At 41.6% G+C, this 27,745-nt stretch overlaps 3 protein-coding genes across 4 annotated transcripts; 1 reads left to right on the top strand and 2 right to left on the bottom strand.

Annotated features, from left to right (window-relative positions):
- The first annotated feature begins 610 nt into the window (after positions 1 to 610).
- LOC112453998 (transmembrane protein 256-like) lies at positions 611 to 1,544 on the top strand. The gene is made up of 3 exons (XM_025015120.1): positions 611 to 814; positions 906 to 1,027; positions 1,123 to 1,544. Exons 1-3 carry the CDS (start codon positions 703 to 705, stop codon positions 1,264 to 1,266), a joined length of 378 nt encoding a protein of 125 aa, XP_024870888.1. The 5' UTR covers positions 611 to 702; the 3' UTR covers positions 1,267 to 1,544.
- Positions 1,545 to 2,337: 793 nt separating this feature from the next.
- Positions 2,338 to 21,976, bottom strand: LOC112453997 (E3 ubiquitin-protein ligase TRIP12). The gene is given in 26 exon segments (XM_025015119.1): positions 2,338 to 3,674; positions 3,756 to 4,074; positions 4,156 to 4,485; positions 4,571 to 4,816; positions 4,890 to 5,142; positions 5,232 to 5,654; positions 5,778 to 5,983; positions 6,089 to 6,280; positions 6,378 to 6,563; positions 6,642 to 6,830; positions 7,046 to 7,454; positions 7,548 to 7,788; positions 7,924 to 8,146; positions 8,219 to 8,393; positions 8,476 to 8,648; positions 8,721 to 9,101; positions 9,191 to 9,475; positions 10,103 to 10,479; positions 10,657 to 10,830; positions 10,945 to 11,126; positions 11,231 to 11,461; positions 11,463 to 11,595; positions 14,935 to 15,021; positions 16,070 to 16,378; positions 16,700 to 17,035; positions 21,857 to 21,976. Coding segments are annotated over 25 exon segments (6,228 nt in total). The 5' UTR covers positions 17,007 to 17,035; positions 21,857 to 21,976; the 3' UTR covers positions 2,338 to 3,477.
- Positions 21,977 to 24,296: 2,320 nt separating this feature from the next.
- LOC112453985 (zinc finger protein 37A) lies at positions 24,297 to 27,743 on the bottom strand. Of its 2 annotated transcripts, XM_025015073.1 has the most exons (6): positions 26,880 to 27,743; positions 26,170 to 26,825; positions 25,929 to 26,017; positions 25,522 to 25,837; positions 25,149 to 25,252; positions 24,297 to 25,068 (listed from the first exon to the last, which is right to left on the bottom strand). In XM_025015073.1, exons 1-6 carry the CDS (start codon positions 27,353 to 27,355, stop codon positions 24,388 to 24,390), a joined length of 2,322 nt encoding a protein of 773 aa, XP_024870841.1. In that variant the 5' UTR covers positions 27,356 to 27,743; the 3' UTR covers positions 24,297 to 24,387. The 2 variants fall into 2 exon arrangements, with proteins under 2 accessions (XP_024870841.1, XP_024870840.1); XM_025015072.1 differs by having other exon boundaries at positions 26,170 to 27,743.
- Between the last annotated feature and the right edge of the window lie 2 nt (positions 27,744 to 27,745).

Below are 27,745 nucleotides of genomic sequence, written 5' to 3' on the forward strand. Positions count from 1 at the left end.
CTATTGCCTGTGTCACTGTTTATTCTGCATTTATACATGATTTCTGATTTCTATTCCCTGTTCCTATTGCCTGTTGCCTGGCATTGTGCAAGGGGCTTTACGGTAAGAAATTGACATGCTATTTTGCTGCAGGTTACTCATAGTAATAACAACGTAAAGTAATGTCGAGATAATTGCTGATAACTCGGCGGTTTTAATTCACTATAGCAGTTACTTATCCTTTCAACGCTCGCATTGACGAATAATGAATTTTTTTACATCTTTATGTTCAGGATGTGCAATGTCACGTCACGCGTTGCTTTTTTGTTTTTAATGAGTATCTACGTAAGCAGTCTTAAATGTTTAATAAATAGCTATTAAATGTGACTATAATAATAATCCTCTGCGTTAAGAAACTGGATGATGGTTGAAGGAATGACGATAAAAATTAATAAGCAACCTGCGTTATCAGCAGTAATTGTTCGTTAAACTCATACTAAATTGTTAGTAGCTTTCAACATGAGAGAGAGAGAGAGAGAGAGAGAGAGAGAGAGAGAGAGAGAGAGAGAGAGAGAGAGAGAGAGAGAGAGAGAGAGAGAGAGAGAGAGAATGTAATGCTGTCTGCACAAAACACAATTTTAATTTTCACGAGAACTAATAATGTGAAACAATCCCTGTCAGGCGACAAGCTATTTGGGAGTAAAACCGAGAGTTGAAGTAAAAATGACAGCGCCGGTACCCTTGTGGAAATTAGCCGCTGCCAGCGGTCCGTACGTGAGGCTTGCGGCTCTCAGCGGGGCAGCGGCCGTAATCCTTGGAGCCATTGGATCTCACCGTAAGTGAATTACTCGATATAATCGCATCTGTATCGTCTCAATTCTGTACGAATGCGAGACTCGCGATTGATCCGATGCTCCACTCCGCAGGGCATTACTCCAAAGACGAGATAGGGCAGGAACAACGTCGTATCTTTGAAACGGCGAATCGATACCATTTTATTCACACCTTGGCCCTGCTTGGATTACCGTTGTGCAAATTTCCAGCCGTGGTAAGTTGAAACGTCACCGACAATTCACAATGGTTGTATGGTTGTATGTTGTATCGTGTATGGAGGATTGCGTGATAATTTCACGTGTGTTGCAGGCAGCTACGTTCATGCTGACTGGGATCGCGTTGTTTTGCGGTAGTTGTTACTACACTGCATTTACCAATAATAGACGGTTCAGTACGACGACGCCGATCGGAGGATTTTGTTTAATACTGGCGTGGTGCAGTATGTTCTTGTAAATATTACTTAAAAAAAATAAGACGTTTTCGTACAGGAGCAAGAGATAAACCCAACAACAAAATGCGCAAAATAAGAGGGAAGCAATATTTGATAGCATTAAGGATGGAATGATGAATATTTATAAAAGAAAAGGATGAAAAAGAAAGATGTTTAAAAAATGCAAATAAAATAATTTTTAAACGTGAATATCAATGAGTGTACTCGATGATTATAGATTGATTTTATTTCCAGAAAGTAATAGAGGTAAAAGTAAATAAAAAATATAATTTTACGGTTATTTGAATGGATTTTAAATGTTTCTTAAAAAATAACAGTGTGTCTCTTGTGCGATTCCCGATGCTTACGTTTCACCCGTTGTGTTTTGAGAGGTATATTCCTTTGGCGAACAGATTTATGATACCTATGTTTATTGAAGGCTTCCGAAGAAAAGAAAGAAAACAAAAAAAAACATCTTTCGATGTGAATCAAGTAAAATTCGTTTATACTACTGAATCGATATAAATATATCTTTTGTTTGTAATATTAATGACATGGGTTTGAATCGCGTGTCCTGAAATCGTTACACATTTACGATGATGCACATATCCTTTCTGCCCTGCGTTCCTCGATTCCTCCTACACATTATATCACTCGTAATTCGTCGTCACACAAAGTGAAAAAACGAAATAAAAAATTAATTATTTCACACGCCTAGGAAATTGTAATCATGGTAATGTAAAGTACATCGACGTGTCAGCGTACAGTGTATCTTAATAAAAAAAAAAGAAGAAAATGTTTTAACAAAGTAAATTACAACTTCCGCTAATAAAAGGTGCGCGACTCTCGAATCTTAGGTTGTTTTGAAGGATACAACAAAATCGAGTAAACCGCTTGTGTGCGCGATATACATTTTACGCAAAACTTGACAACGTAGAATTCAAATTAAACAGGTTCTGGCATGTAGATTAATTCGTCCTCACACACTCTTTCTCTCTCGCACAGTTTTCGCATATACTTCACCGCATTTTCTGCGGTGACATAAGAAAGTAACGTAATATATCTTGTATTTCCATTTGATACACCAGCTTCACTTACTTTATATCCATTCTATTTTTGTATCATACAAGTTCTCTTACAATTCTTTTTCTTTTTTTTTCCCTCTAAATATGACGAGTTTGCTTGTAAGTAAATGAATATCGGAATTTCTCTTCGATTTACGCGCGCGTCGTGGCGATCCTGGCGATTCCGATTGCACTCTTACGCAGCTAAATGAAATAACGATCGGGGCTAATTCACTTAGAATAAAAATATCAAATAATATTAATGAACGTTACACATTGATTGAACTTAAACGTAGAGGTGTTACGCAACGGGACTCGCGCATTGCGCTCTCGGTCGTTGGAACTCAAAAAAGCGGCGAACACGAAGAGATCGATTACAAAATAGAGAATAGCAGCGAGAGACACGATATTATGGGTGTGGGGGATGTATGTTCGGAAACGGCGTTGTTTCCGACAACAAGACACGCGCTCGCGCGCCTTCGTCGCGGGCGTGCGCGTCTCCTTGCTGATTTTAGCTCGTAAATTTTCATTTTCTTCCGCGGTCGTAAGACGCGGAGGATTGGCGACGTATGGCGATGCTTTTTAACGCACCACTGATATAAAATTTACTTATGCCTAGTAAATGTCCTCCTCCTCTCACTTTCTCTCGCTCTCGGGCTGTTATATTCAGTTAGTATAGTGTTTTTTTATAGCAATATTTTTCTCGGTACTATCATATAAAGTATTTATATCGACTTGCGTATATTAAACTATATTTACAATCTTTTTCTTCTTTTTTTTTTATTGTAACACACTGAAGATAAGTTCTTTTCCCTAAAACGAGGTCGCTCGCAAGCCACTCGGTTTGTAGCGTTCGCGAGAGCGTAAACTCACGCGGTTCGGTTAATTATGCAACTTTGCACTTTTCTTCCTGATCAAAGTACATCACAATCCAAATTGCAAAGATTTAAACACCAAAAGAAAGAAGTGTTACTCCGACGAATTTTTTCAAGAAACGAAAACTATTTTCAAAAGAACTCACGTAAGGGGTAAAAACCATTGTCATATGTTGGATTTGCTCACTGGCAACGTATGTAATTTCAGGTAGATCTTAAACGAAGTTTGGATAATTCGCGGTATGGATAAAGTGAGAATAAAGGAGAAAACGAGGCGCCGATCTTCCACCCGTTTCTAGGAGAGATGGAACGAATGTTGACCCTCTTGCGCGGCTATCCGCAACTTTTCCCGCATTATTTCCAAGGTGGTATAATCAGGCAGTTTTAGGTAGTTAACGCAAGTCATTACCGATGGTAGAAAATCATCTGTCTTCATAGATGGATCGAAAGTTTTGCGCACTATTGTTAACGGAGGCGTTAAGCTTTTAAAACCTGCAAAATACAAGAACATACTTCGTCGTTGGCTTCCTTCATTTACGACAATATAAGTAAAAAATGAAGCCAAGTATTTACCTCCAACAGGCAAACGCGGTGAACCAGTGACGAACTGAACGAACTGTCGCTGTTCCTCGCTGTTGTACTTGGCCATGACCTCGAACAGAAAACGTATGGCCCGTGAATCCGGCGTGTAACCATGATCGGTTCTACAACATTCGGCAAGAGTCTTTACGTCCCACTGTCCGCCAGTTTGTGCGTGGCCGCAGAATACTGCTTCCAACTCCTCCGGGAAGAATAGTCTCAGTTGAGACGGAGGAAATACCGACTCGAAACCTTCCCGGAAAGCCTCCATTTGCCTGAATACTCCTTCATACAAGAACCAATGTACCACTAACTGAAATTTTACAGAAATTACATGACCACCGTGATCCCTCAGACACCATCGGCGAAGGGAAGTGTCAAGCGATGTATTTACCTTAATATATTGATCCAGATTGTGAATAGTAACGGATATCTCGCTGCCACCCTTCCTCAATTCGATATTCTCATAGCCCGGCAACTCAAACACAAGACCCAGGTCTGAAATGGGGCACGTATCTAAATCAAGAGCCTCTATTAATTGCGACTTTTCGTGCGGCCGCAGTGTCTGATCCTTCTCCATAACGTCTTTCTTCCTCACGACTTCTTGGAGTTTGCTGAGAGTGCGATATACGTCGGGACATATGTATGCCAAGTCCGCTAACGTGAGAGTATGCTCCTCTCCCAGTAACCAGCGGTAAAAAGTTAAACTAAATGGCAAGTCCAACTGAAAAACAAACGATTTAACGCGTCAAGGGCGCGATCGAGAAGAGACGTGAAAAGATTTTGCGAACGAGAAATCCAATTTTTACCATTCTGGAGTCGTATATCGCTTTCGCCATGAATTTCCCAAGGAATTTGAACTTGGTCTTCAATTTTGCTAGATGTGATACTTTAGTGTTCCATGGGATTGGCGTCGGGAAGAGCCCGTGCGAGGAATTTACGTATCCGTTTTCGGTAGGATTCGAACTGCCGTGCCACAAGTCTAAGTCAGCGCGTTGCAGTTCCTTAGAGACTAGAGCGTAGAATTCCAAAGTTGGACCGAGACCAGTACCGACCTATAATACGAATACCACGTTAGAAACTTGCAATAACAGTCTGAGAGGCACATGCGTACAAAAACCGACTGACCTCGTTGACGTATTGCACTTCAAGTAAGGCCTTGTTAGAGGCTAAGTCTTGAATAACTTGCTCCGCTTGCTTAAGAATATCCGTTCGCGAGATAGTTCTCTTCCTTCGTTCTAAGCGTGGGGTAACGCGCTCCTGGCTGTCCGATCCCGAGAGTTCTGGCGCGGAGTCCAAGAGACGCTGCAGCGCTCTATCTCGATCGAACGACGTCGCGTACAACAAGAGCTGCCTCGTCTCGAATGGAAAAAGAAAAGGACTAAAAATTGAAAAAAAGTTCAATTATTACAAATTCTGAATTATGCGAAAATTAGGTAAACCAACGATCGATCTATCTGCTTTACTAACCAGACGGACGCTATCTGTTGTAACCAAGACGGTAAGTTTCCAGTCATGATCACCAGCGGATCCTGCAGTTGTCTGCTGGCTTTCGCGGCGATCTTGTTATTAATGAAATCCTGAGGCGACAGCAGGCTCATGCTTTTCAGATGAGGGAACAGTATGCCCCAATGGCGATTGAGAGCGTGTAAGAGCCGTAGCAGACACAATCCGTCGAGAGAGGCGTCCGTAATGGTTACCGTGGGTGGTAACGTGGGAGATAGATATGGCGCGAGGGGACAGTGTTGAGGCGGAATCGTGCCTTCCAGCCACAGACCATCTTCTTTCCTCTTCGAACTAATCTTTGTACTTTTTCCCTTGCCCTTCCTGCTATTACCCTGTGAACTCGATCCTGATTTTGGAGAAGTTGCGGCGTCCTCTTCTGGTACAGGTCTGCATTCAAAAAGAATGAGAATAAAGACATTTATCAAACATTTATCAGATTGGAACTTTAAAAGATAAGAGAAAAAAGGAAGAAAAGGAATTGCGCTTGTGTTTCAGGATGTCTGAAAATACCTGTAGTATATCGTGTGGGTTTGCACCCATACCGCGTCGTGCCCAAGTGGCGGTTCACTATCAGCTTCTGCCTCAGAGTGATCCACTCCGGAGCATCCAAACTGCCTGACAGCTTGATAAACCGTCATGTTGAAAGGTAGGACCACGTCACCGATTAAAAACTGAAGCTTATGTTTCGGTGGTCCTTGACTTATCACGACTGCCGCCTGAAAAGGAAAGAGCAAGGCAAAAATAATGGCTTGCGCCGATTTTATCAGTTTTCTCCTATCTAAAGATACTCGGGAAGACACTCGGGTGGAAGAAGTACACACCAAAGTATCATCAATGTCATCCTCGCTATTGTCGTCATCACTGACCATCGAGTCAGCGTCGCGTATTCTGCCATATCCACGTACCATCAAATAACGTTCAATCGCCTGTACTAATGCAAGCGGATCTATTTTTACAGTACCGCCCTTCCACTGTTTCAGATTATTACAGTCCGGATGCCGTTGAAGATTACACTGCACAATTCAACGAAACATTTGCGTTTATATCAATTGTCTTCTCTCGTGAAAGTTAAGTAAATTTTGCTTATTTTAGATGTGCGCAGTCAATTACTTTAAGTTGATGTGTGTTGAAGAATTTGAGAGCACTGGTGCCGCCGCGACCGGCGCCAGAACCTGCGGGTAAATCGTGAACCTTCACTGGGAATTGTTCCAGCTGTGCAACGCAGCTGTTCAATTTCGTCACTAAAGCACCAAACGCTCCGGGATTAAGCTCCATAATATCGTTATTCTGTTGCATCTGGATATAGTAGCATCACAAGGATTATGTACACGTGCTCATTTAAGACAAAAGCAAAAAAGGATCAGTTCTACTTACGGTAGACTCCGCAAACAATTTCCAAAACATACGAAGACGGTCGTAGCGATTGCCCGGTGCATCCGTGGTAGTGAGGTAGTTCAACAGGGCCTTGATAAGGCCACTGTAATTCATCTCAAACGGCGATATATCGCTTTCGAGAACTATGTCCCGTAATTCCGTTAGTGCTGACAACATTTCGTCCAATTCCTGCAAACGTAAGTGTGAATTGTAAAGATCTGCAGATTAAAGTGCAACATATATGTATATGACGAATTCCATCACATGTGCTTCGCACGGATGTATATTGATATACATATATAAAGCTATCTAATAATAAAAACGTAAGATAGATATCTTCATAAAATTCTCGATGTTTAACGGTTTTTATTTATACGATATATATGTTCATGTAACGTGCTTACGTTTGATTGCAATCGCTGTATCGCAGCTGTCAGTCGAGCGAGAACCGTTAGGGCGGGATGCGAGCAAGGCGCATCGTCCTGATATCTCGCTAGGAATTGGGCAGCTTGCTCGCGCACCCATGCCTTTGCCTTATCCCGATTCCCGCCAGTTAAGCTCGGATTACTCGGTGGTTTCGACAGATTCGTAGACGAACTCGAATCTCTCTTGTCGTTGCTAGTACTGGACGAGGACGATTTTCGGCCCCATTTGGCCGGGTTGAGATTCCCCAAGAATCTATTGTTCTTAGGGGTAAAACCGGTGAACAAAGACTCCGGCTGTTGCGTTTGCTGTGGCGTGGTAGCACCTCCCAATCTCGAGAAACGACCCTTCTTGTTCTGTCGTTTCTTCTTCAGCACATCACCGATTCTTCTAATAAATAGAGAGAGACACAATCTATAAGTGCGATGCCATAAATAATTACTTAAAACATTGTAAGCATATCGATGGATATCTCATACTAACAGGTGAGCACTTTGCGATGCGCTCGTTTCCTCTACGCTGTTGTTTAACTCCGTTCTGTGTGGCTCCAGCGAAGCACTGATATTTGGTTTATACTGGCATGACGACGCGATTGTGCCGAACAATATGTTGCCGTTCGATGATGGAGAGACAACCGGAGATGTGGCACTACTAGAAGACAACATTGTGGTGGAAGAAAGTGGTGTATTAGACGGACCTGGCTGTGGGCTTGGTAATGATGTACCTAAATGCAACGTAAAATGTCGTATGATACAGTATATATCACATGTGCGACAACGAAGTCATGTAAAACGTATTGGAACACACTGGAAGAACAACGAAAAACAACGGGGATGAGAAGAGAATTAGCATGATTTACCAGAAGGGCACTTAGGTGGTGAAACACCGAGAGGTACTTCGGGATCTGCTAATTGACGAACTTGATGCAGTACGCCCTCGCGATGAAAATGAACCCCAAACACTTGTGGCAATCTCTTCATCAGGATACTCGCCATTTGAAGAGCTCCGATAACTATACGTAAATCTTGCGACGCTAACATACCGGCTATATGTGACGAAACCACTTGATTCTTTAGAACATCCTACATGTGAAAAAAAATTCATGTATAAAGTATATCGCGCGAGCAATACTGTCGTTTAATATCTTATCTCACCTTAAGTAAATCAGTTGAAGCATAATATACCATACGAAGAAGAGCTCGAAGGCATTTGCACTTTACGGCGGGCCCAGCTGAGCTGCTATACACTTCATACAGTACAGAAAATAAAGTTCGAATAAAAGACACTAGCCATTCGTTCGTTTCAATTACCGGAGGCACAACATCCATACTGTAATCAATAACGTAAAAACTGCATTAACGACAAAGTGGTTTTTTTTACAGCCTTCGAAGATCCCAAATGTAATTTGTACCTAGATGAGCAAGTTGGACTCTTCCCCTCAGTGGGATTGGCGTTCACTCTCCGAAATATACTCCTTGCCATTCCTATATCCTCGTTAATTTGTTTCATCACAGTCAGATCTATAGTGTAAGTTCGTCCTAAAGAGGTAAGGCATATCTCATCTTCGCCATTTTGAAACGCCATCTAAAACATGCAGTTAACGATTTAATTTCTCGTGGTCGTTCGCTGATCAAAATTCCAGTGCTACGGAATTACCTCAATAATTCTAGAATCTATAGTACTGAACGGATGGGAACATTGTCTTTCATCGCGCCATTCCCACTGGACAGTCTCCTGTTGATTGGTGGTCCTTTCGAGTAAGCTATTTACACTGAATATCCCATCTGTTGGTAACGGAGGCATAAGCTCCTCGATTAAACACGTAATTTCGAACCATTCCTGCGGTGTACGCGGCACCAATTCCACATCTTCCGTTTTGACATCCAGAGATCCGGTTAAGAGATAACTTAACGTGAAAGCTATATTTTGTTGCAGCAACAATTGCGCCAAGTCGGGACAGCGATTCGATATCACAGAGAGCATTCGTAATACAGTTATGAAATTGTTAGTGCTGTTAACCGGCGGCGTAATCATAAGCTGTAACACGAAGATGCGGATATATATAGACGGCACGAGAATAAAAATCATTTTAACAATAAATATTTAATCGATGGAATCGCACGTACCAGCTGTTGCAGATTCTGTAAGAGCTCGGCATTGATAATTTTATGCAGCATCACAGGGTCATGTTGGAAACTGTCAACTAATCGACTGAATGCTTGACACACACACTCGACGCTCTTCTTATCTTGATTCGTCAACCTGCTCGTTAATAACGGCAGACTCTCCACTACCAAGTGGAAATCATCAGGATGAAGGTTTTGACAGCAGTTTGCGGTAATTGTTAACGCTGCACGTTGTGCTGTGATGTTGAAAAAATCAACAAACTTTAAACAAGCTGATACTCCACCCTAAAAATAAAAAGATAACATTATGATTAAAATTCACATTAATTGCAAATAAAAGTCATATGGTTCTAAAATTGATGTCATATAAAACAATAGAGAAAATACTTAATTGGACCATTTAAAATATCTTTGTCATTAAGATATGACACAAACATTTCATATCTTTAGAACCATATATTTACTTTCATTACTTGCCAAGTTATTCCAAAATAAATCTTATATCTTATAGTAACTTTCGACTTTAGAGACATAAAGATGATTTCTATTTTTGTAAATAATAATTAAATAATTTTAAAAATATTAGGATATTAAAGTGGAGTAAAATTATATCTCAAAATCTCGGATACTCGCAACTCGTGCGTTCGCGTAAGTCACGATGCGGTCTCGCTTCGCGTGTACTTGGCGCGAGACAATCCCGTGTCTCTTGATAAAAAATCGGTATTTCATTTAGAGATACTAACATAAAACAAAATGTCTAAAAACAATATAGACCTTTCGATAATCTTACAACAAATTTTTATAGAAAAATTATGAGCTGGGTCGATCAATGTGGGGAAGCCATATGAGTAAAATAAGACAAAAAATGCAATTGCACGTTGTATGCAAGTTAGATGGAATGTGGGTACATACCGCATGTAAAATTGTTTTGCTGTGCCTGCGTGACAACATGGCTAATGCTGTTAAACACTGTTCAGCTACGTCCATGCACTCGATCGATTCGAGCTTTTGCAGGAACACCGGCACTGCGTCCACCACAACGGTGGACGACCGTGGCAGCGCTTCCATCATATACGTAAGAGCTCGACACGCGTGGGTCATTATTGCAAAATTATGCTCAATCCCCAATAAATTAATTAAAGCTGCAACCACTTGCTTGACGGGGAAACCAGTCAGAGTATCTTCGTTTCCCATTACAAGAATCTCTCCCATGTTCATAACTGCCTGCAATTGCTCTCCTTCATCTTCAACAGCTTGTAAACCAGCTAATAGCTGTTGCGCCTTGGCAGCTGCAAATTGTTAATTTAAAGATCAGTACATCGAATAAGTAATATTTCGACAAGTATAAATAGCGATGCGTTGTACAATTAAAGATTACTTGTAAGTTGTCACAAGTAACGCGAATTATAAACTGCTCCGATTAAATTACAATACACCGACAGAAAGTCTATTAATTATTTTCATACCAGAACTTGCGCCCATGCTTCTGTTAAGTAAGTGTTGCATCCGCGGTCCTAGTGCGCCGAACACGTGAGGCGGAAGACCTCTGGCCTCCAACAGAGCCTGTAATCGTCCAACTTCTCCATCGTCGCTCTCACTGTCACCGGTCGTTCCTGACATTCCAGATGGTCCTCCACTAGCTTTGCGTGCAAGTAGAAAATCGACATTTTAAATGACGCGGTCTGACATCGCACGATAAAATTTGATCAATCTTATTTATGATTTATTAAGCTTAGAAATCAATGGCATTTAACCTGTGGCAGATGTCGCAGTTGATGCCGACTCCTCCTCACCTGTGGTCGAGACTAACTGACTGCTCGGAATGGAGGATGACACTGAAGTAGCGCTGATGGAGTCATTGCCTGACATTACACTACCCAATCCACCGGAACCGCTCTCCACCACCGGCTTCCTCACGCGCGATGAGGAGCGATGTCTGTAACGATGCCAGACATAATTTTTTAACCGATTACATAAGATCTTGTAGTCAAGCTCTGAGTGCAAAAAAAAAAATATATATATATATCTCCGATTAACTACCTGGAACTCGAGCAGGAACCCGTTGTAGTGTCTTTCTTATGATGTTTTCCCGAAGTCTTGTTGCTGGATGGCAGTTCCTTAGGTTGTTCGCCAGAAGTTTTCGCGCGAGAGCGTAGCAGGTGCTTGTGTGTAGAATGAGGGTGTGTAGGGTTGGCAGAAACGGCGGCAGACACAGGTGGATTAGCAGTGGCCGTTGACGCGATGCCACTCGTGCCTGCCCCGTCATGTGCCAACACCCCCCCCACCACTCTCCACAGAGTTACTTGCTGCGTTACCCACTCTGATGCTGGACTTGACACCCAGGACTTGACTGCTCGTGCTGCTGCTCGTTGCGTTACAGGCCGCACCGCCGTGAGATTTCGAATCTAAAATATCCAAATGTCACACAACCATTGAGATACATAGGGCTAGGACAGAGACCTGTCGTGTGTGGCTGTCTACCTGCGCGCAATGCACAAGATTCGCATTTACACGGATGTCAAGGTTGCTGTATGAGAGTATGCAACGTTTCTTAACATTTACGCACGTGTAAAATATCTTCGGAACGGAAAAGAAAATGATACGAATCTCATTCCGTGTGCACAATTACAAAAGTCAAACATTTTCGCAAGTTTGATAATTATAGGTGATGTATGATTTCTGTCGTGATGTCTCATGCAGTTTTATATACAATTTTGCCTGTCGATTGTAAAAATAGATACCTATTTGATCTAACCAATCTTATATCTTAATTTGATAAAACCAATCTTATATCTTAATTTTTTTCTATATGTAAAATTGTTCAGCTAGTAAATATCTTCCTAGTTAGCATCATATAACTTTAGCAACATTTAATGTCGCATGCTTTCTCTAGGATAGAGATTAAAGATCGCGATACTGAGATGAGTGCCGCTATATATTGTATAAATACCGCAGCATCTACAACAGATAAAATATGAACGTTGTTCACAAAGACTATGCACCTATTTTAAGCAAATTTCATTCTGGCAGTTCTCAACCAGCCTTTCACCGAGCGATTGGATAAAAAGTCGAGGAATTTCTGTTTGTTACCTGAAGGGAAAAAGCGATTTTCATTCCTGCCATCAGATAATACAAAACACTAATATCTTGAATGATGTCGCATTGACCCAAGTTTCTGGACGAGTGCGATTTCTTTTTGTTAAGAAGACCCTATGTGTCATCTCTATTCTCATAAATCTGGAGATTCGCATTGTGGCTGCTGAGGCAGGCACAAACAATTTGTACCGAAGCAAATTTTGAAGAAACATTAATTACCATTCTTTCAATTTTGGAAGCAATTTCGCAACATCAGGTATTTTACGATAGCTTATATTTGAACCCAATCACTCAGTATAAATTGCAAGTTTGCCAGCTGAAAACTATCAGAACTATTAAACATATGTAAAATAGGAACATTTTTCTCGAATAACTACATAAATTATAAAGATTTAATTATTAAGTGCCAAAAGATTTTGGTATTTCAAATTTTTATCTCAAAACGACCCCAAAAGTCTATTATTAACTGTTGTCATGCGACGCAACGTCTGGAATATTTTGTATACCAATTTAAGCATTTAAAGAACTTTGTGAAAAGAGATGTGTCCAATCTATCGAAAAATCTCTAAATACAATGAAGCGCACACTCTGCACACTTATTAATATACATGATAATTCTTGTCAAATAAAACATAATAAAGTAAACAATCGTCATACGCGCTTCGTATTAACTCCAAACTTCATAACAACCAATTTCTTAGCCAGGTGTAAAAGAAAAGATTAATGATTATAAAAGATAATATCTGATAACAAGAATATTACTACGCAATAAAAGTCATTTTTCATACAAGGCAAAAGTTTCTCTTGAAAGAATGCAGAGAGAATGCATAAACTATAAATTTCTGATTAAAGCAATACCAACTTACAAAGTCTATTATTAGAAAAAATATAAAATATGCAAGTTCAAAAAATACTGATACCAAAAAAAAAATATTTCCGAACATACTTTAACGATTATACTTGTATGCATAACTATTAATTATATTTAATCATTTCTATCAAGTATTGAGAGAAAGAGAGAAAGAAAACGAGATCAGTTTAGCCTCACATAATGGCATACAGACGTGACAAAATATTACTTATCCACAGGATTTTCGACACCAATTTTAACGCATTATTATCTTATAAGAGCAAGATGCTCGAGACAAGAAGTTTATAGAGAAAAAAATAAGTACAATAACTTCATTGCATTATTTTTCAATGACATAAGATATATCCGAATTTTTGTTTCACAAATTCTTTCTTAAATTTGAGAAAACTGATATAAATCGATTAAAATTGAACTATACAGAAATCAACCAAAAATTACATTACTTAACACTTTCACTGCCAAGCGGAATAAAAAAAAATTACGTCCTCAGGCCAAGGCTGTTTTTTTTTTTTACTAGTGTTTTATTGTTTTTGCTATATTTTATGTTTTTTGCTGTATTTTATTATCAATTCGATCAAATTTCATATTTAAAATCGAGACGATTCAGATGCTATACAACTTGTTTCATTGGTTATGGAATATCTAAAGATGAATTTTAGACACGATCTTATATACAAGATGTGACTATGAATACCAGACTTATAATACTTATGCTTTTCGATTTCTTTTTGCTTTTATTTACAGCTTTTATAACCTGGATTACTCGGTGTATGGTGTATTATTTACGATATTTCTGGTCTGCGTGGTTAGGTTCTGAGTATACACGTGGCGGTGTATACGTGGCGGTGAGAGTGTTAAAAGACTAATATTCGCTTTTGTCGAATTATTTTGTACACTGTATAATAAAATTACGAATCGTTATTAAAATTAAATGATAATATTGCGTATATAATTTCAACTGTATAAAAAGAATCACTCTTTAACTCTAAATTAAGAGCATAACAAGTAACAAACTAAAAACTTGAACCATGAGTTTTAATATTAACTTTTATTATAATAATAAATTATAATAATTTTACTTAATTATTAAAAATTATTTTGTTTGTATATAATTGTATGATGTATGATATGTTTGATAACTTTACGAAAATGTTTGCAAACAGTTCATAAACTTTCAGCACATTTGTATAATATTCTGAATATTAAAAAAAAACTTTTTTCTTTGTATTGTAATAAAAATGAAAACATTTCTGAAATTTTTAATATATCCAATCCAATTATATATAAATTATTAATATAATCTTATTATGTAACAAAAATATTTAGATTTAACGTCGTAACGTTAAGTTAATGTTAATGATGCGTTTTTAAGTATCGTGTTTGTTTATCAGATTTAATAGAACTTAAGTATCGTAAAAGTTGGAAAATATCTCCCCTAAACATAATCAATACCATGCATGAATGAACTTAACACAGAAGTTTACCTGATATTGAGAGCTTTCCAGCAAGCGACACAAGTCGACACAAACGTCGTTCTATCTTTCTTTTTTGGCAATGAGTAACAAAGACAAAACGATACTTGTGTCGACTTGTGTCGCTTGCTGGAAAGCTCCCATTAAGTATAGTAAATGATGATACTTGCATATATGGATGTATAGAGAATAAGTTTGGAATGGAGTTCAATGACTCGGATGTTCATTTAAGCTACTCGCGAATTTGCAAAAGAAAATAAGGGGAAGAAAATGTGGTACGAAGAGTGTGTACTCCTTGAGCTTACCTTCTTGATGGTAGGTTTGTGTTGATATTGGAAAAAGTGCTTTGACAGCAGACACAAATCCTTCCAGACATTCGCTCATCCTCTGGCCTAATGATACAGTCTGATCTATGACTCTTATCTTGATAATGCTTGCGTTTTCTAAATTTTATTATATTCCTATCTCGCGTAACATTTTCACACTCTCTTCGCGGCTGAATCACTCCCTTTCATTTACACACGTATTACACGAAACTTTGTCATTGTACTCGTGACTGATCGTGATAGAAATTAGATCAAAATTCGTAACAAAACGCACAAGTTCTATATCATGTACTTCCGTACACACTCACATTTCCAAAAACCAAAAATTTTTTTAATCTTCCAACAAGTTAGCGCAAACGTTACACAAGTAGAGACACAACAAATGTGTACATGTGTAAATATATAGTAATATGTGTCATAAAGAGCTTTTTGTTCTGGATTTATTAAGTTAACATGTGCATTGCTTAGCTATACAACTTGTTCTTTCTTCTTCTCTCTGTATGCATTGTTTAAAAAAAATCAGACTTACACTAAAGAATCAAATTTGCTATTGTTCTTTTTGCGATAAAATAATCAAAGCTACAGAAAATATATTCATTCTTTTAAACCAATAGCGTAACTGACACGGCTTATTAAACACAACTATACCAGTAACTAAAAATTTTGGAAAAGAGCTTTTTCTATCAGTCGATGTAAGTATTGTAACGTTTGTTACAAATTATTCATACAACTTATTTTGCTTTCTTCCTGCACAACCAAATTTCTTAATGTAAGATAAAAAATATTTACTAGATATATTAATTTATTAAAATTTACATCTGAATTATCTGTAATATATAATGTCATAAGTCAAACAGTTTTAAAAAGTATCCTTTAATGCCAATATCAAAAAACTTGAAAAAAGACAAATATATAATCATAAAAAAAATACATAATAAATCTTTGACAATAGAAATGTTTGTTAAAGTTTTCGACTTGAAGACCTTGTTGTCAGTTTTAAGAGTCATTATAAATGTAATTAACATGATCAATCTTAAAACAAAATTGTATCTTCACGCAAATCACACATCACATCCTGCAATCGACAATAGCGACTAGAAAAGTGTGCACTAACCTCCTCTGCCTCTCGATGTGGATGGATGACTAGTGATCGACGTCGCACTTGATGAAGCCACCAAGTTGCTGTAGGTACTTGTCTTCCGACTACCGTATCCACTAGGCAGTGACAAATCGTAACTGCTGGTTCCCTGTGTCAATGCCTGAGGATTTTGTGGCGTACGGGAACGAGTCCGCGATGCCACGCAATCGGTAGGTGTTGGATTTAACTCTGGCAAACCCGTCCTTGCTGCACTACGCACCCTTGCACCGCTACCACTGCTATAGCTGGCTTGATGAATCTTATGATGCGACCTCCAGTCGGTTTCTGTTCCGACAATAGTTCATAGTTTTTCACTTAATAATGTTACACAGTCCAATCAAGCATCAGCATTCGCCGATGAATAAAGATAAAACTCTTTCGTATAGAGGAGAGTTCAAGCGGCATCAAAGTGTGATAAAAGGCTGAAGGTAGGAAAGATTATTTATGCCCCGTCGTGTAATAACGAGCAAACATTAGCTAAGACTGCACGATGACGCAACGTTGCAATAGAATGACACTCGAAGAAAAAATAAAAAATTGTGATAAAGCGCCACTTTCGATCACACATCGGCATCGTTGTTTGCGTTCGCGAACGCGCGTAATTACCTGGATAAGATTCTAAGCCAGCTCCATGACTTCTTCGTTCACCCCGGATTCTGCCCTCTCCCTTGGAAGAATCGATCGAGTGCGTGTGCGCTGTATTACTGTCAACCTGGGACGTCTGTGGATCACCAGCGGTCTGTCTACGCCTCTTCTCTTCCACGCTATCTGGGATCGCACCAGTACTCTGTCGTTTTCTGTAGCCACTCGAGCCACTACTAGAGCTCTTCCCCCTAAGCTTAGAGGTGTCTGCTGAAGCACTGGCCTTCTCTACAGACCCCCCTGATGACAACTGATCTTGTTGATCTGCCATAGATTAATCGACTCATGCCACTATTCTGTCTGTAAAAGAGAAACCACACAAGCGTATTTTTAATTACGCATTACACACCCACACAAATGATTTTCTCATCTGTATTTACACGCAATTGTAATCTTAGCGTTTAGAAGATACAGGATAACGATATGGTTTTACACGTAGCTGTATTGACAAGAACATAAAAAATATTAAGTATGTATGTGTTTTAGAACCTTGGGCAAAAATTTTGAACAAATTGAACGCTATTCATTCGCTCGTCACGACAGATTAATACATAAAAGCTTAACGGATAAAATAACGTCTACAGATGAAACAGGGCACCGACGATTAAATATCAATTATGTGTTCCTTAAAAAAAAACAAAGGACAGCCGTATCCTTCGAGATGACCAAGTGCCTACTCGCGAGTTACTACGTAACACCTCTCATTTGCGTGTAAGTACGATGCGTAACAACGGAAAGCGACACACAACGGTGAAGGCGAGCCGAGCGCTGCTGCTGGAGGAAAAAAAATCGGATACACGGGAATCGGTGCGTCGTGCGGACGGTGAGGCGCGAGTCAAGTCTCCTTGTTCGCGGTGGCCTGCCCCTTTGTCGATGGAAAACATTAACGGACGCTGTTGCGCTCGCGGCGGCGAGCGTTTACTTTCGATTATCGCTCGCGGCCCCGAAATCGAACCGAGTCGCGCGCAACACACACAGGGCAAACAGACGGGCGGACGGACGAATGGACGAACGGCCGTTTATCGCGCGATGACCGTCGAGATCGGGCGTCGCTGGATATAAACGAGCGCACAAAGAGATTTAAATGCCCCGTGCCCCATTAAACCGCGACCTCCTCCGCGCAGTGTCCACCAGCGATCTCCGCAAAGACCACGAGTTGAATAGTCAGCGGCCAGCAGCGATATCGACAACGCTTTTCCAAGAAAAAGAGGGAAACAAGAGAAGAGAGAGGAGAGAAAGAGATAAAAAGGATTGGTGGCTCGGCGCGAGCCATATGCGCTCGGATAACAAGAGCGTGACTAAATAAAAACGACCGCGGGGCACGATACGCAATTAATGCTTCCCCCCACGCGGCAGCGGGGAAGATAGTAACGAACCGAGAATCATAACAAACACTACGACTGCTGTTCGCTTGCTCGCTCGCTCGCTCGTTCGATGGCTCGCTTGCTGGCTAGCTAACTTGACTGGCTGGTCTGGTTTGGTCTGGTCCGTCCGTCCGTCTGTCTGTCCGTCCGTTCGGTATCACTGGCTGACGCGAAGTTGTGTGTGCCGTTGACATCACGGCAGGGGGGGCTCTTTCCCCCTTTCTCGCGGCGAGCCTGACAGATTACTGAGATTACTCAGTCGCGACAAAGACGCGAGTCAGAGACAGTTGCAGCAATTGCAGCAGCAGCAGCAGCAGTAACGGCAGGCAGGCAGCTGGAGCGAGCTCGGTGCTGGGGCCTCAAAACTCGTATTTGTAGCGTAACAAAGACTCGTGGAGCGAGCCACCATTTGCTCGCGATCGAGCAATGGAGGACGGGTTTCCACTCTTTCCTTGTCCTACTCCGAGCCGCACGCGCTCACCTCTCTCTCTCTCTCTCTCTCTCTCTCTCTCTCTCTCTCTCTCTCTCTCTCTCTCTCTCTTTCTCTCTCCGCTGTGCGTGACCTCAGGTTGAAATCCTCCAAAAAAGAGAAGCCCTCCCCCCTTCCTCTCCTCTTCACCCTTGTCCGTAACTCTTAACTCTCTTTCCCCCCTCTCCCCCCCTTCCTCGTCTCCCACTTCCCCCTTTCGTCGACCCGTTCGTGGTGTGCCCACGTCCACCACCTCTTCCTCCCACCCGCACTTCGTCAACCCCACGCACTCCTATCCTCGCGATGCTCTCGTCAAGGAACTCGATTCGAAAACAGCGTACCGCGGAGAGCCAAGTGTGGCCTTTTACCTGAATGCAGGAGAAACACGCCCAGGGCATCGCGACGACGGACGATGATGACGACGATGACGATGACGAAGTTTCGATATCCTCTAAGCTCGACTCTCTGTCTCGGCCTGGTGGAACGCAACGCACGCGACGCGACGCGACGAGACGAGACGAGACGAGACGAGACGAGGCGAGACGAGACGAGACGAGACGTTTCCTTCGTTTTATCGTTGCACACAGACGTCGCGCACATGCACGCACGCAGGGACACGACACTGAGCTGCTCGCTCGGAGCGTAGCCGAGCGAGGGATCGAGAGCGTTCGTGGCCGTCCGCCGTGGCCACGGCGCACAAGGGGAACCGTGGATAGAGTGTGGCACAATGCACGCACACCACACGCACACATGCACGCACGCACGTACGCACGCACACACACACCGCTGTCAATCGTGTCGCGCAACAAGGGAAAACGACACGCCGTGCATTCGGGCCCCGAGACGCGCACTGTACGGTCTGTACGCGAGTCGGCGGAATGTCGGCGATCGAGCCTCGGGCTCGGGTTGGTTAGGACTGGGTGGCCGCGGTACGCTCCGCCCCCGTCGCCCAATGTCACACGCAAGCGAGCCAGCACACACAGGCAAGGCGAGACGATGCGAGAGACAACGGCAAGCAATCACACGCACACACACGCGCGTACGCGTGCACTACCAGTCAGCGGCTCGGGCTCAGCGGAAGCCGTTCGCGTTGCGTTCGGAAACCTGTCACGAGCGTACGAACTTTGGGAAATGTGCCTTCCCCCCCCGTATCGCGCGCGCCAATCGCGGCCGTTCTCGCGTGCTCAGGGACCGCGCTTGGGTGGGGCGCCTCGCTGGGGCGCGTGTAAATTCTCGCATCTCTTTTCTTCTCCCTTTTTTTTCTCTTTCATTTTCTCTCTTGAGCTGATGATACATGAAAAGTTATTACGTGCCGTATTAGGTGCACATTTTGTGTCCCGTTAAGGTACACATAAAAAAAATTTATATGTGTACCTGATCGATTTGACAGAGAATGAACAAGTTGCTGGATGACACGTTGGGGGATTTTTTTTTACTAATCTACCGGGTGTCACCGAACCGGTGAACAATATGATAAAACAAGTAGAAAATGAGGTACATAATTTTTTTATTAAATAAAAATTAGAAAAGTATGCAGTTACGTTTCGATAATTTTTTTTAATTTATACCTTGTGTTATATACCTATTAATAAAAAATAAAATATATACAATATCTTACTGTATAAAGCAACATAAAATAATTTAAGTTAACTGAAAAAAAAAATATATATAAATAAGACCATTTTTCAATATTATATCTTGATAGTTGCTGAGACAAATTTGTGTTTGAGTTTTTTTAATTAAAAAACTTGATATAGTATATTAATTTTTAAAATCGTGCCTCTCGAGAACGAAGCATCGCATAAAAAAAAGTTTTTCAATTTACTCGTTCTTTTTACTGTTTAATTTTTCCACTCCCTATTCGATTGCGCCATCAGGTCGGGAACACTCTAGTATGTATGTACAACTATCGAACGCGAATGACATTACACCGTGAGCGGAGAACTGATTTATTACGACGCGTATATATAGCGTGAGGAAAAAAATTCGCATGACTTCTCGCATCTGACGTCACGGGGCCAATATGGCCACACGTGGTGGGGCCAGAAAAAATTGTTAATAAATCGAATAAACGATTAAAAGTTGCTTCTTCCCCGTGAGACGGGAAGGAGCCCGACGCATCGGTCTGTCCGTCTCGCGCGTGCGCGCAAGATTCTCCCTCGATCCGGGGACACCGCTTGCCGCTCCTGCGCCGCGACCGCATGGCGCGCGAACAGCCATTTTGCCTGGCCGTTTTTTAAATCTTCATTTTTACTGCGGGCAGCGGAAACCTGTCCGCCGTTAAGCGCGGCTTGCGCAAATCCCGCTTTTTTCGAGAACTCAAGTTCCCCGCGTAACGCGCCGCTCGCGTAATCGATCGATCAAATTCTCCCTTAGAAAAAAAAAGCGAAGAAAAAAGGTACAGATGCGTATTACACGCGACGCTTATGTATACCTGTCGCGCGCGCGTGCCGTTTATGTAACCTGCGTTCATGTATTTATTCTGCGCGTTATCGCCGGAAATTGATGACGTTCGCACGAAACGATTCTGTCATCGTTCACCTTTACGACGGAGCCGAGCGGAGGAACGAGAGGCGTATATCGTCCGCATCTCTCCGTTTATCCGATACGACGATACGAGGCTCGAGATAACCGTCTCGTCGCGTATTCCTAAATCGCGGCTCGGGGAATCATCGATTTTTCCAAACAATCGCCTCACGCTCGTTTCGCCGAACGATAAATCTTATCAGTCGTTCTATCGACGAGCGCTACGCCGCAAGGCAAAACGCTTTTGTGTAAACACACGCAGCTTGCGCGTTTCAAGGTCCGATCGGATCGGATACATGCGTTCGAACCGACCGAGCGATTGCGCCGCTGCGAGATGAGAGATGCGTCGGAAATTGCGACATGATTCGTCGTGTCATTACCCCAGTTCCGTTTCGTCCCGTTGTCGCGTCACGTTAAAAAATGTGACGAAACGACGACGTTGGAAGCGGAGGCGAGAAGACACTTGACGCGTCGTGTCGCAACAGATTACGCCAGGTTTCCGGCCGCGGTCGGTCCCGATCGCGACGGTTACGATTGGCCGGGACCCGCAACCGACCGCGGCCAATTGGTCGTCGATAAACGGCCATCCGTGGCGATGTCAAAACAGCCTGCTTGCCTGCCTGCCTGCCTGCTTGCCTGCTTGCCTGCACGTCGATTCGATCAGCTGTACGTCATCCGTCAATCGGTCGATCGCGTAACCGACGACGACGATGATAAAAGCGGTGGCCATTCTCGCCAGCGTGGCGAACGTTCCTTACTCACCGCAAAAAGGGAGCTCCTCCCTGGAAGTCGGACTCCAGTTACGCAACGCGATGCGCGATGGCACACGTGAAAATACGGAGTGAGCTGTCAAGTCGATCGTGCGGCGCGTCGTCTGCTACGAGATATCTCGACCGGAGTGCAAACAGCGCTTTTGAGATGTTCGACACCGCGGCGCGTGTTGGCCGTCTCGCCCGTCTCGCTGCCCAATTGGCGGACGCGTCCGCGCTCCTGGCCGCGCCGACCAATCAATCCGCGCCAGACCGGCCAGACGGGACCGTCGCTGACCGTCGCCACTCGCCACACAATGGGTGCGTTCAGCCGATACTCCGCTAGCCTAGCAATCGTGAGCAGTCGCTCGTTTTCGCTCGTTTCCTCTCCTTTGACCCAATGGATTAAAAGGAGAGGAAACGAGCGACTGCTCACGATTGCTAGGCTAGCGGAGTATCGGCTGAACGCACCCAATGGGTGCTTTTCATTTAGCGACTAAAGTCTTTTTTCAACATCCAAGGTCAGCTTTCCAGCAAGCGACACAAGTCGACACAGGTGACAGGGCCACAGGTAACGTTTTGTCTTTGTTATTCATTGCGCGATTGCGGCGGTATTTCATGGTTATATCAACAAACGCGAGAGGTTATGTCGCTTCATGCCCATAATTTCGTAATTTGTTATTGAAGGGACTTTCTGAAGTCTGGATTCTCGAACATTATCGCATACGATATTTTATTAATGTCACTACAAAATCACACTTTGCAAGTGTGCTATTGGTTGCAAAGTGTGATATAACATATATCGTATGCGATATTTTTCGAGAATTAAGGCTCTCTCGCGAGGTAAGGCCCTGCACACAATAGAGCACATATTAGGAATAAGAATAAATATCAAATATTACAATATTAAAATATATAAATATAGGAAAAATATTAAGATATATAAATGTAGGAATATTCCTATATTTATATAATCTTATATTTTATTCTTTTCCATTTGCGTTAAGGCACAATGAAAAATATAAGGAACAGATATTAGCGATTAGAGCTAAAGAATCAAGAATAAAGTTTGACGCACGATGAAAAATACAGGCAATAGAAATAGGGAATAGATTTTTAATCTATCAGAAGCCGTGTATTTTAATTAGATGCTTTCCATTTACATCAAAACTCGGATAATTCTCACTTGTGACGTCATAACTCAGTTAAATGCACGTTCTTTTTGCATGCTGGCAAGTGAGATTCAACTGAGTTTCTATCCATAATCGAGACCATGTGCTTTAATGAATCTAATAGACTCGAACATTAAAAGTGAGGCTGTGGACATGTATTATATTATCTCGATTATTATGCGATAGCTTTGTCACCAAAATAAGCAGGTAAATACAAAATGACATCTTACCTAAGTATAAAATACTCACATAACTGAGTGAACTCAGATCACTTGAGTGTAAATGGAAAGCAACTATTGCTACACCCCAGCTTTATTCCTCTCTCTGATTTTTCTAATCGCTAATATCTGTTCCTTGTTCCTTATATTTTTCATTGTGCGCCTTTACGTTTAATTATTATTTCTAATTCCGATTATTAATATTTAATATTTATTCGTATTCCTAATATGTGCTCTATTGTGCGTAGAAGTTTCGAAAAACATCGTTTTATTATTCGTTTGTATAATTTAGTATTTCGAAATTATTCTCACCATGTCAACGTCTTGAATTTGCGGTGAGTACGCGTAAATTAAGGATGTTACGTGACTCGAATACTCTCGTATGCGTTTATAGTAAATATATGCACTATTAATGAATTTTACGCTTTTACTTTAATGACCAAAGTCATTATGTCTTGACAGAATACTCTTTGGAATACCCAATGTGTATTGAGGTGATATTATCGCATCTTCAGCTTCCCAAAAAATGACATTTTTTTACGCCAAAATGACGATTAAATATCACCAGCGCGCTATCTGAGTTAATGTCTATTGGACATTTTATCCATCAAAGCGTTTGTACTTGTGCTCTTGCACTTAGATATTGTCATGTATAGCAGTCTTTTTAATTTAGAAATCAATGTATATCTGCTAAATTCGCTGTTATTTAGTTATTCCCAAGACTAATAAATTATATACAATTATTTTGTCTACACCGTCGATATGGGTGTATGGAAAGGTAAGGTCAACCAATTAAGAGGTGAAAGAGAGGAGCTTGAGAATACATATAATACCTATAATATAAACTTTTGTTATATTCATTATATGGTTTAGTAAATACAGAACTTTATACATAGAGTATATGTTATAAGATTTTACATCTGCAATCAAATCAAGAAAAACACCGTTAAACGATCAGGACTAGTTCACCTCCTAGTTGGTTGACCTTATACCTTTCCATACACTCTGTATAAAGATGGTGATCAAGTAACTACAGTTACATAAGTTTTATACTTGGAATAAATATCTCTGAACAAATTCTCTATATATTTATCTAGGACGGATGCTAATGCATCGTTAGTTTGTACTATCGCGTTATAAGTATCGTGTTTACTTCATTTTCTATCCATACCGTACAGTAGTTCCTTCAGTGATTCTTCATTTATGGTTTGTAAAGAATCGGCGACATCCTTGTTATGATTGAAGCCTTGCTCCATACCTGGCTCTGTTAGATTTATTTGCACGCTGTCAGAGACCTGCGGGAAGTCTGTATAAGAATCTATCGGATCCTCTTTACGCTTAGGCGATGATACTCTCAAGTGCTCCATCTCGAACGTCGGAGACGACATGCTGCTTTCGAGGGGCGACATCACCATGGAAAAGAAATCGTTCGTGCTTTTCGCGTCTATCTTTTCGTTATGCGATTGCACCCTCTCAATCGATTCCGCCGACTCCTCGAGTCCAACGCTATTGAGATCATTAGTATCCCACGTCTTGCTCTTCGAATCCTCATTACTATTACCAGCATCTCTAAATTCAATGCCTTGTTCCTTTCTTTCGGAAGACATGTTATTTATTTCCGATTGCAGTGCTAAAACATGTTGTCCCTGCACGTTTATTATCAACACGAATTTGTTTTCCTCGTTGTCGGCGGTGTTCGTCATCGATTGACTTTCTTGCAGGATGTCGACGGTCTGCGGCCCGACTGTTCCGTTCTCAGCCTCCCGGGTATCTGGTATCAATTGCTGAGCAGTGCCCGATGTTTGCACGGGGCATTTATGAGTTCTTTGACTCACCTATAAGCATGAATTGCGTGTGAGAGCTATTAGAAGACAAGAACGTAACGTCTGGAAACACTTGATGAAACACTTTGTACCTTGTATCGGAAGCTTTTGCCACACATTGTGCATTTATAAGGCATCACTCCTGTGTGAATTCGACGATGGACTAAGTACGAAACACGCTGACGGAAACATTTTCCTACGGAAGAATTAGTACGGCAGTTGTAGGAGGATTATTATTTATCACTGTCGTGTGGCTTGCAGCACATTTACAAGATAAAATGCCCGGCGTGAAATTATCTTGTGAGAATTACCTGCTTTTAAGTAAGCCATGCACGGCACACCATAATATTACAGACACTACGCAAACAAAATAATTTATGTTAACTGTTAGTCAATCCCAAACGATTATTCATGGTTAATTCTGCGTCGGCTCGTCTTTAACGTTCGTTCTTTTCGCAAACGTACCACATGTCTCGCATGCGAACGGCTTCTCCCCGGTGTGAATCCTCTCGTGATTGTGTAGCGTAGAGAGTTCTTTGAACGATCTACCGCAAGTCGTGCAGGTGTGCGGCTTATCATCCTTGTGATAAAGTCTGTGTTTATGATACGATTGCTGGAAGGTGAAGCTCTTGTCGCATATTTTACACTTGTACGGCATCTCTCCTGAGTGCAGCCGTTTGTGCTTCTTCAGAAAATACTTGGTCGTGAACATCTTACTGCAAGTGTCGCACTCCCACTGTTTGCCCTCGTGGGTCTTCAAATGTTGTATCACATGTTGCTCCTGAAACGAAAGCGAGAGGAAAATTAATAAATTGTTGAGAGGTACCATTTGTAACAAATATTATAAACAAAACGCTCGGAAATATCCTTACTTTCTTGAATTTCTTTCCGCATGTGGGACACGTGTATCCAGCGTCGCCTGGGCATGCGACTTCAATTTGGTCGTCTTTAGAAAAAGAACCTGTCACGCGTGAAAAAACTTTTGTTTACGCATTGAATTATTAAACTATGTGTGTGTATGTATATATATATATATATATATATATATATATATATATATATAATAATTACGTATTATATCGAATTAATTATTTACGTGTAATAATCACTTGCCTAAATTATGTCCGATATGCGCCACTCTCATATGCACCATTAAACTGCCTCGCATTTTAAATACCTTGGAGCACAGATGGCAAGAATAATTCTTAGGAACTTTCTCTAAGCTATTGCTCGAGTCCTGTTCGTGCACTAATTGTTTATGCAAAGCCAAGATGTTGGTGTCAGGAAAGTGAAAACCGCATATGTTACATCTTTCCGTTTTTTCTTTCGGCGCTATCGTACGGAAGGCTCTGGTACTTGGTTGCGTGTGAGGCACTATTTGCCTGTGGTCTAAATTTTTATTTTGATCCCCGACATTCGTTTTCCTCGTATCAGGCAAGTTCTCCGTACCATTGTGCTCCTCTGGTGGCTCTTTCGCGCAAACATTTGCCATTACATTCTGGACTGGTTGGAAATTAGGGTCACGTTCTTCCTCAAGTAAATCTCTTATCATCAGTCTTTCCTTTATGACACATTGGCCGCTGTTCGATTCGATGCATTCCCTTCCAATATCTCGATAGACGTTGGCATCTTCAGTCCCTGCCACCTTTGTCGCAATAATTAAATCTGATATAGTCGTTTTCTCCGCCTGTATAGCTTCCTGGGGTACGTTCAAGTGTTTGATATTGTCGTTACAAAAATATTGCGTCGCACAATTTTTTTTCAATGTTCCTTGTTGCAGATTTGCGGTCGTTCTCTGGGCTGCGTTGTGATTCCCGTCTGATTGCGGAAGGATGTTCACGTTACGACTGTAATCTGATTGACTCGCGCCTCTCATCGATGAATTTTGGCTTTGCGTTTTAGGCTGGGAGTTTACAACAGAGACATCGTTTCTTACATTTGACACACCAGAATCTGACGGCTCTATGCAAGTTCTTTTGTTGCCACTTACAGCTTTGCCTAATTGCTTCAATGTATCCCAGTCCTGTGGAGCAACGTTGTGCGCGTTATGGACGGCGACCAGATGCCTATCGGCGGCAGCAACATCCGCAAATTTAGACGATTCTGCTGTACCGCTGCTCAGATTGATTGTGTGACCAAATAGATGTATAGTTAATTTATCTATCCCTAACAGTACCTCATTACAGACGGGACATATGAGGGGTCGAGTCGCTACACTTACAAGTCCGGCTCGTAACGCGTCAAGCGTCAAGAATCCGGGTTGCGAGCACAGCGGACACGTCAGAACTCGTGCGCACATTTTGCGTATTCGGCCACCACGGAATCTCTCGTATTGTTTCTCTATCGTGCGCGTGTATCACGCGTCTTTGCTAGTCTCTATAAAACGTGGCGCATCTTTGCGCTTATGACTGTATGACACCGATTGGTTTTAATATATTCACAGGTAGTCGACCAAACTTTGCGCGGTCGTAAAATTGCAACGATAAACAGTATGATTGTGTAATTTAAAGCTGACATTGTAGTCCGATTGAAGTTCCCGAGGTTACGCTTGAACTTGACCTAGTGATGTAAAGTGGAGGTTCGGGATATGCCTTAACAGTTACTCCGATAGTTTTATGAATTGTCAAACTCTGACGCGTTACAAAATTCTCACACCTCGAAGTCTAAATATAGAAGGGTGGTTTGAGAT

This window comes from Temnothorax curvispinosus, unplaced genomic scaffold (assembly GCF_003070985.1).
Source record: "Temnothorax curvispinosus isolate PA1 unplaced genomic scaffold, ASM307098v1 QBEX01004771.1, whole genome shotgun sequence".
Lineage (NCBI taxonomy): Eukaryota > Metazoa > Arthropoda > Insecta > Hymenoptera > Formicidae > Temnothorax > Temnothorax curvispinosus.

Excerpts from the sequence above, each read along its gene's own strand:
- LOC112453998 (XM_025015120.1), top strand. The coding sequence starts at position 703 with ATGACAGCGCCGGTACCCTTGTGGAAATTAGCCGCTGCCAGCGGTCCG. Across the intron at positions 815-905 it reads TGGAGCCATTGGATCTCACC|GGCATTACTCCAAAGACGAG; the intron begins GTAAGTGAATTA and ends TCCACTCCGCAG. Across the intron at positions 1,028-1,122 it reads TGTGCAAATTTCCAGCCGTG|GCAGCTACGTTCATGCTGAC; the intron begins GTAAGTTGAAAC and ends CGTGTGTTGCAG.
- LOC112453985 (XM_025015072.1), bottom strand. The coding sequence starts at position 27,355 with ATGTGCGCACGAGTTCTGACGTGTCCGCTGTGCTCGCAACCCGGATTC. Across the intron at positions 26,018-26,169 it reads GCATATCGGACATAATTTAG|GTTCTTTTTCTAAAGACGAC; the intron begins GCAAGTGATTAT and ends CACGCGTGACAG. Across the intron at positions 25,838-25,928 it reads GCGGAAAGAAATTCAAGAAA|GAGCAACATGTGATACAACA; the intron begins GTAAGGATATTT and ends CTTTCGTTTCAG.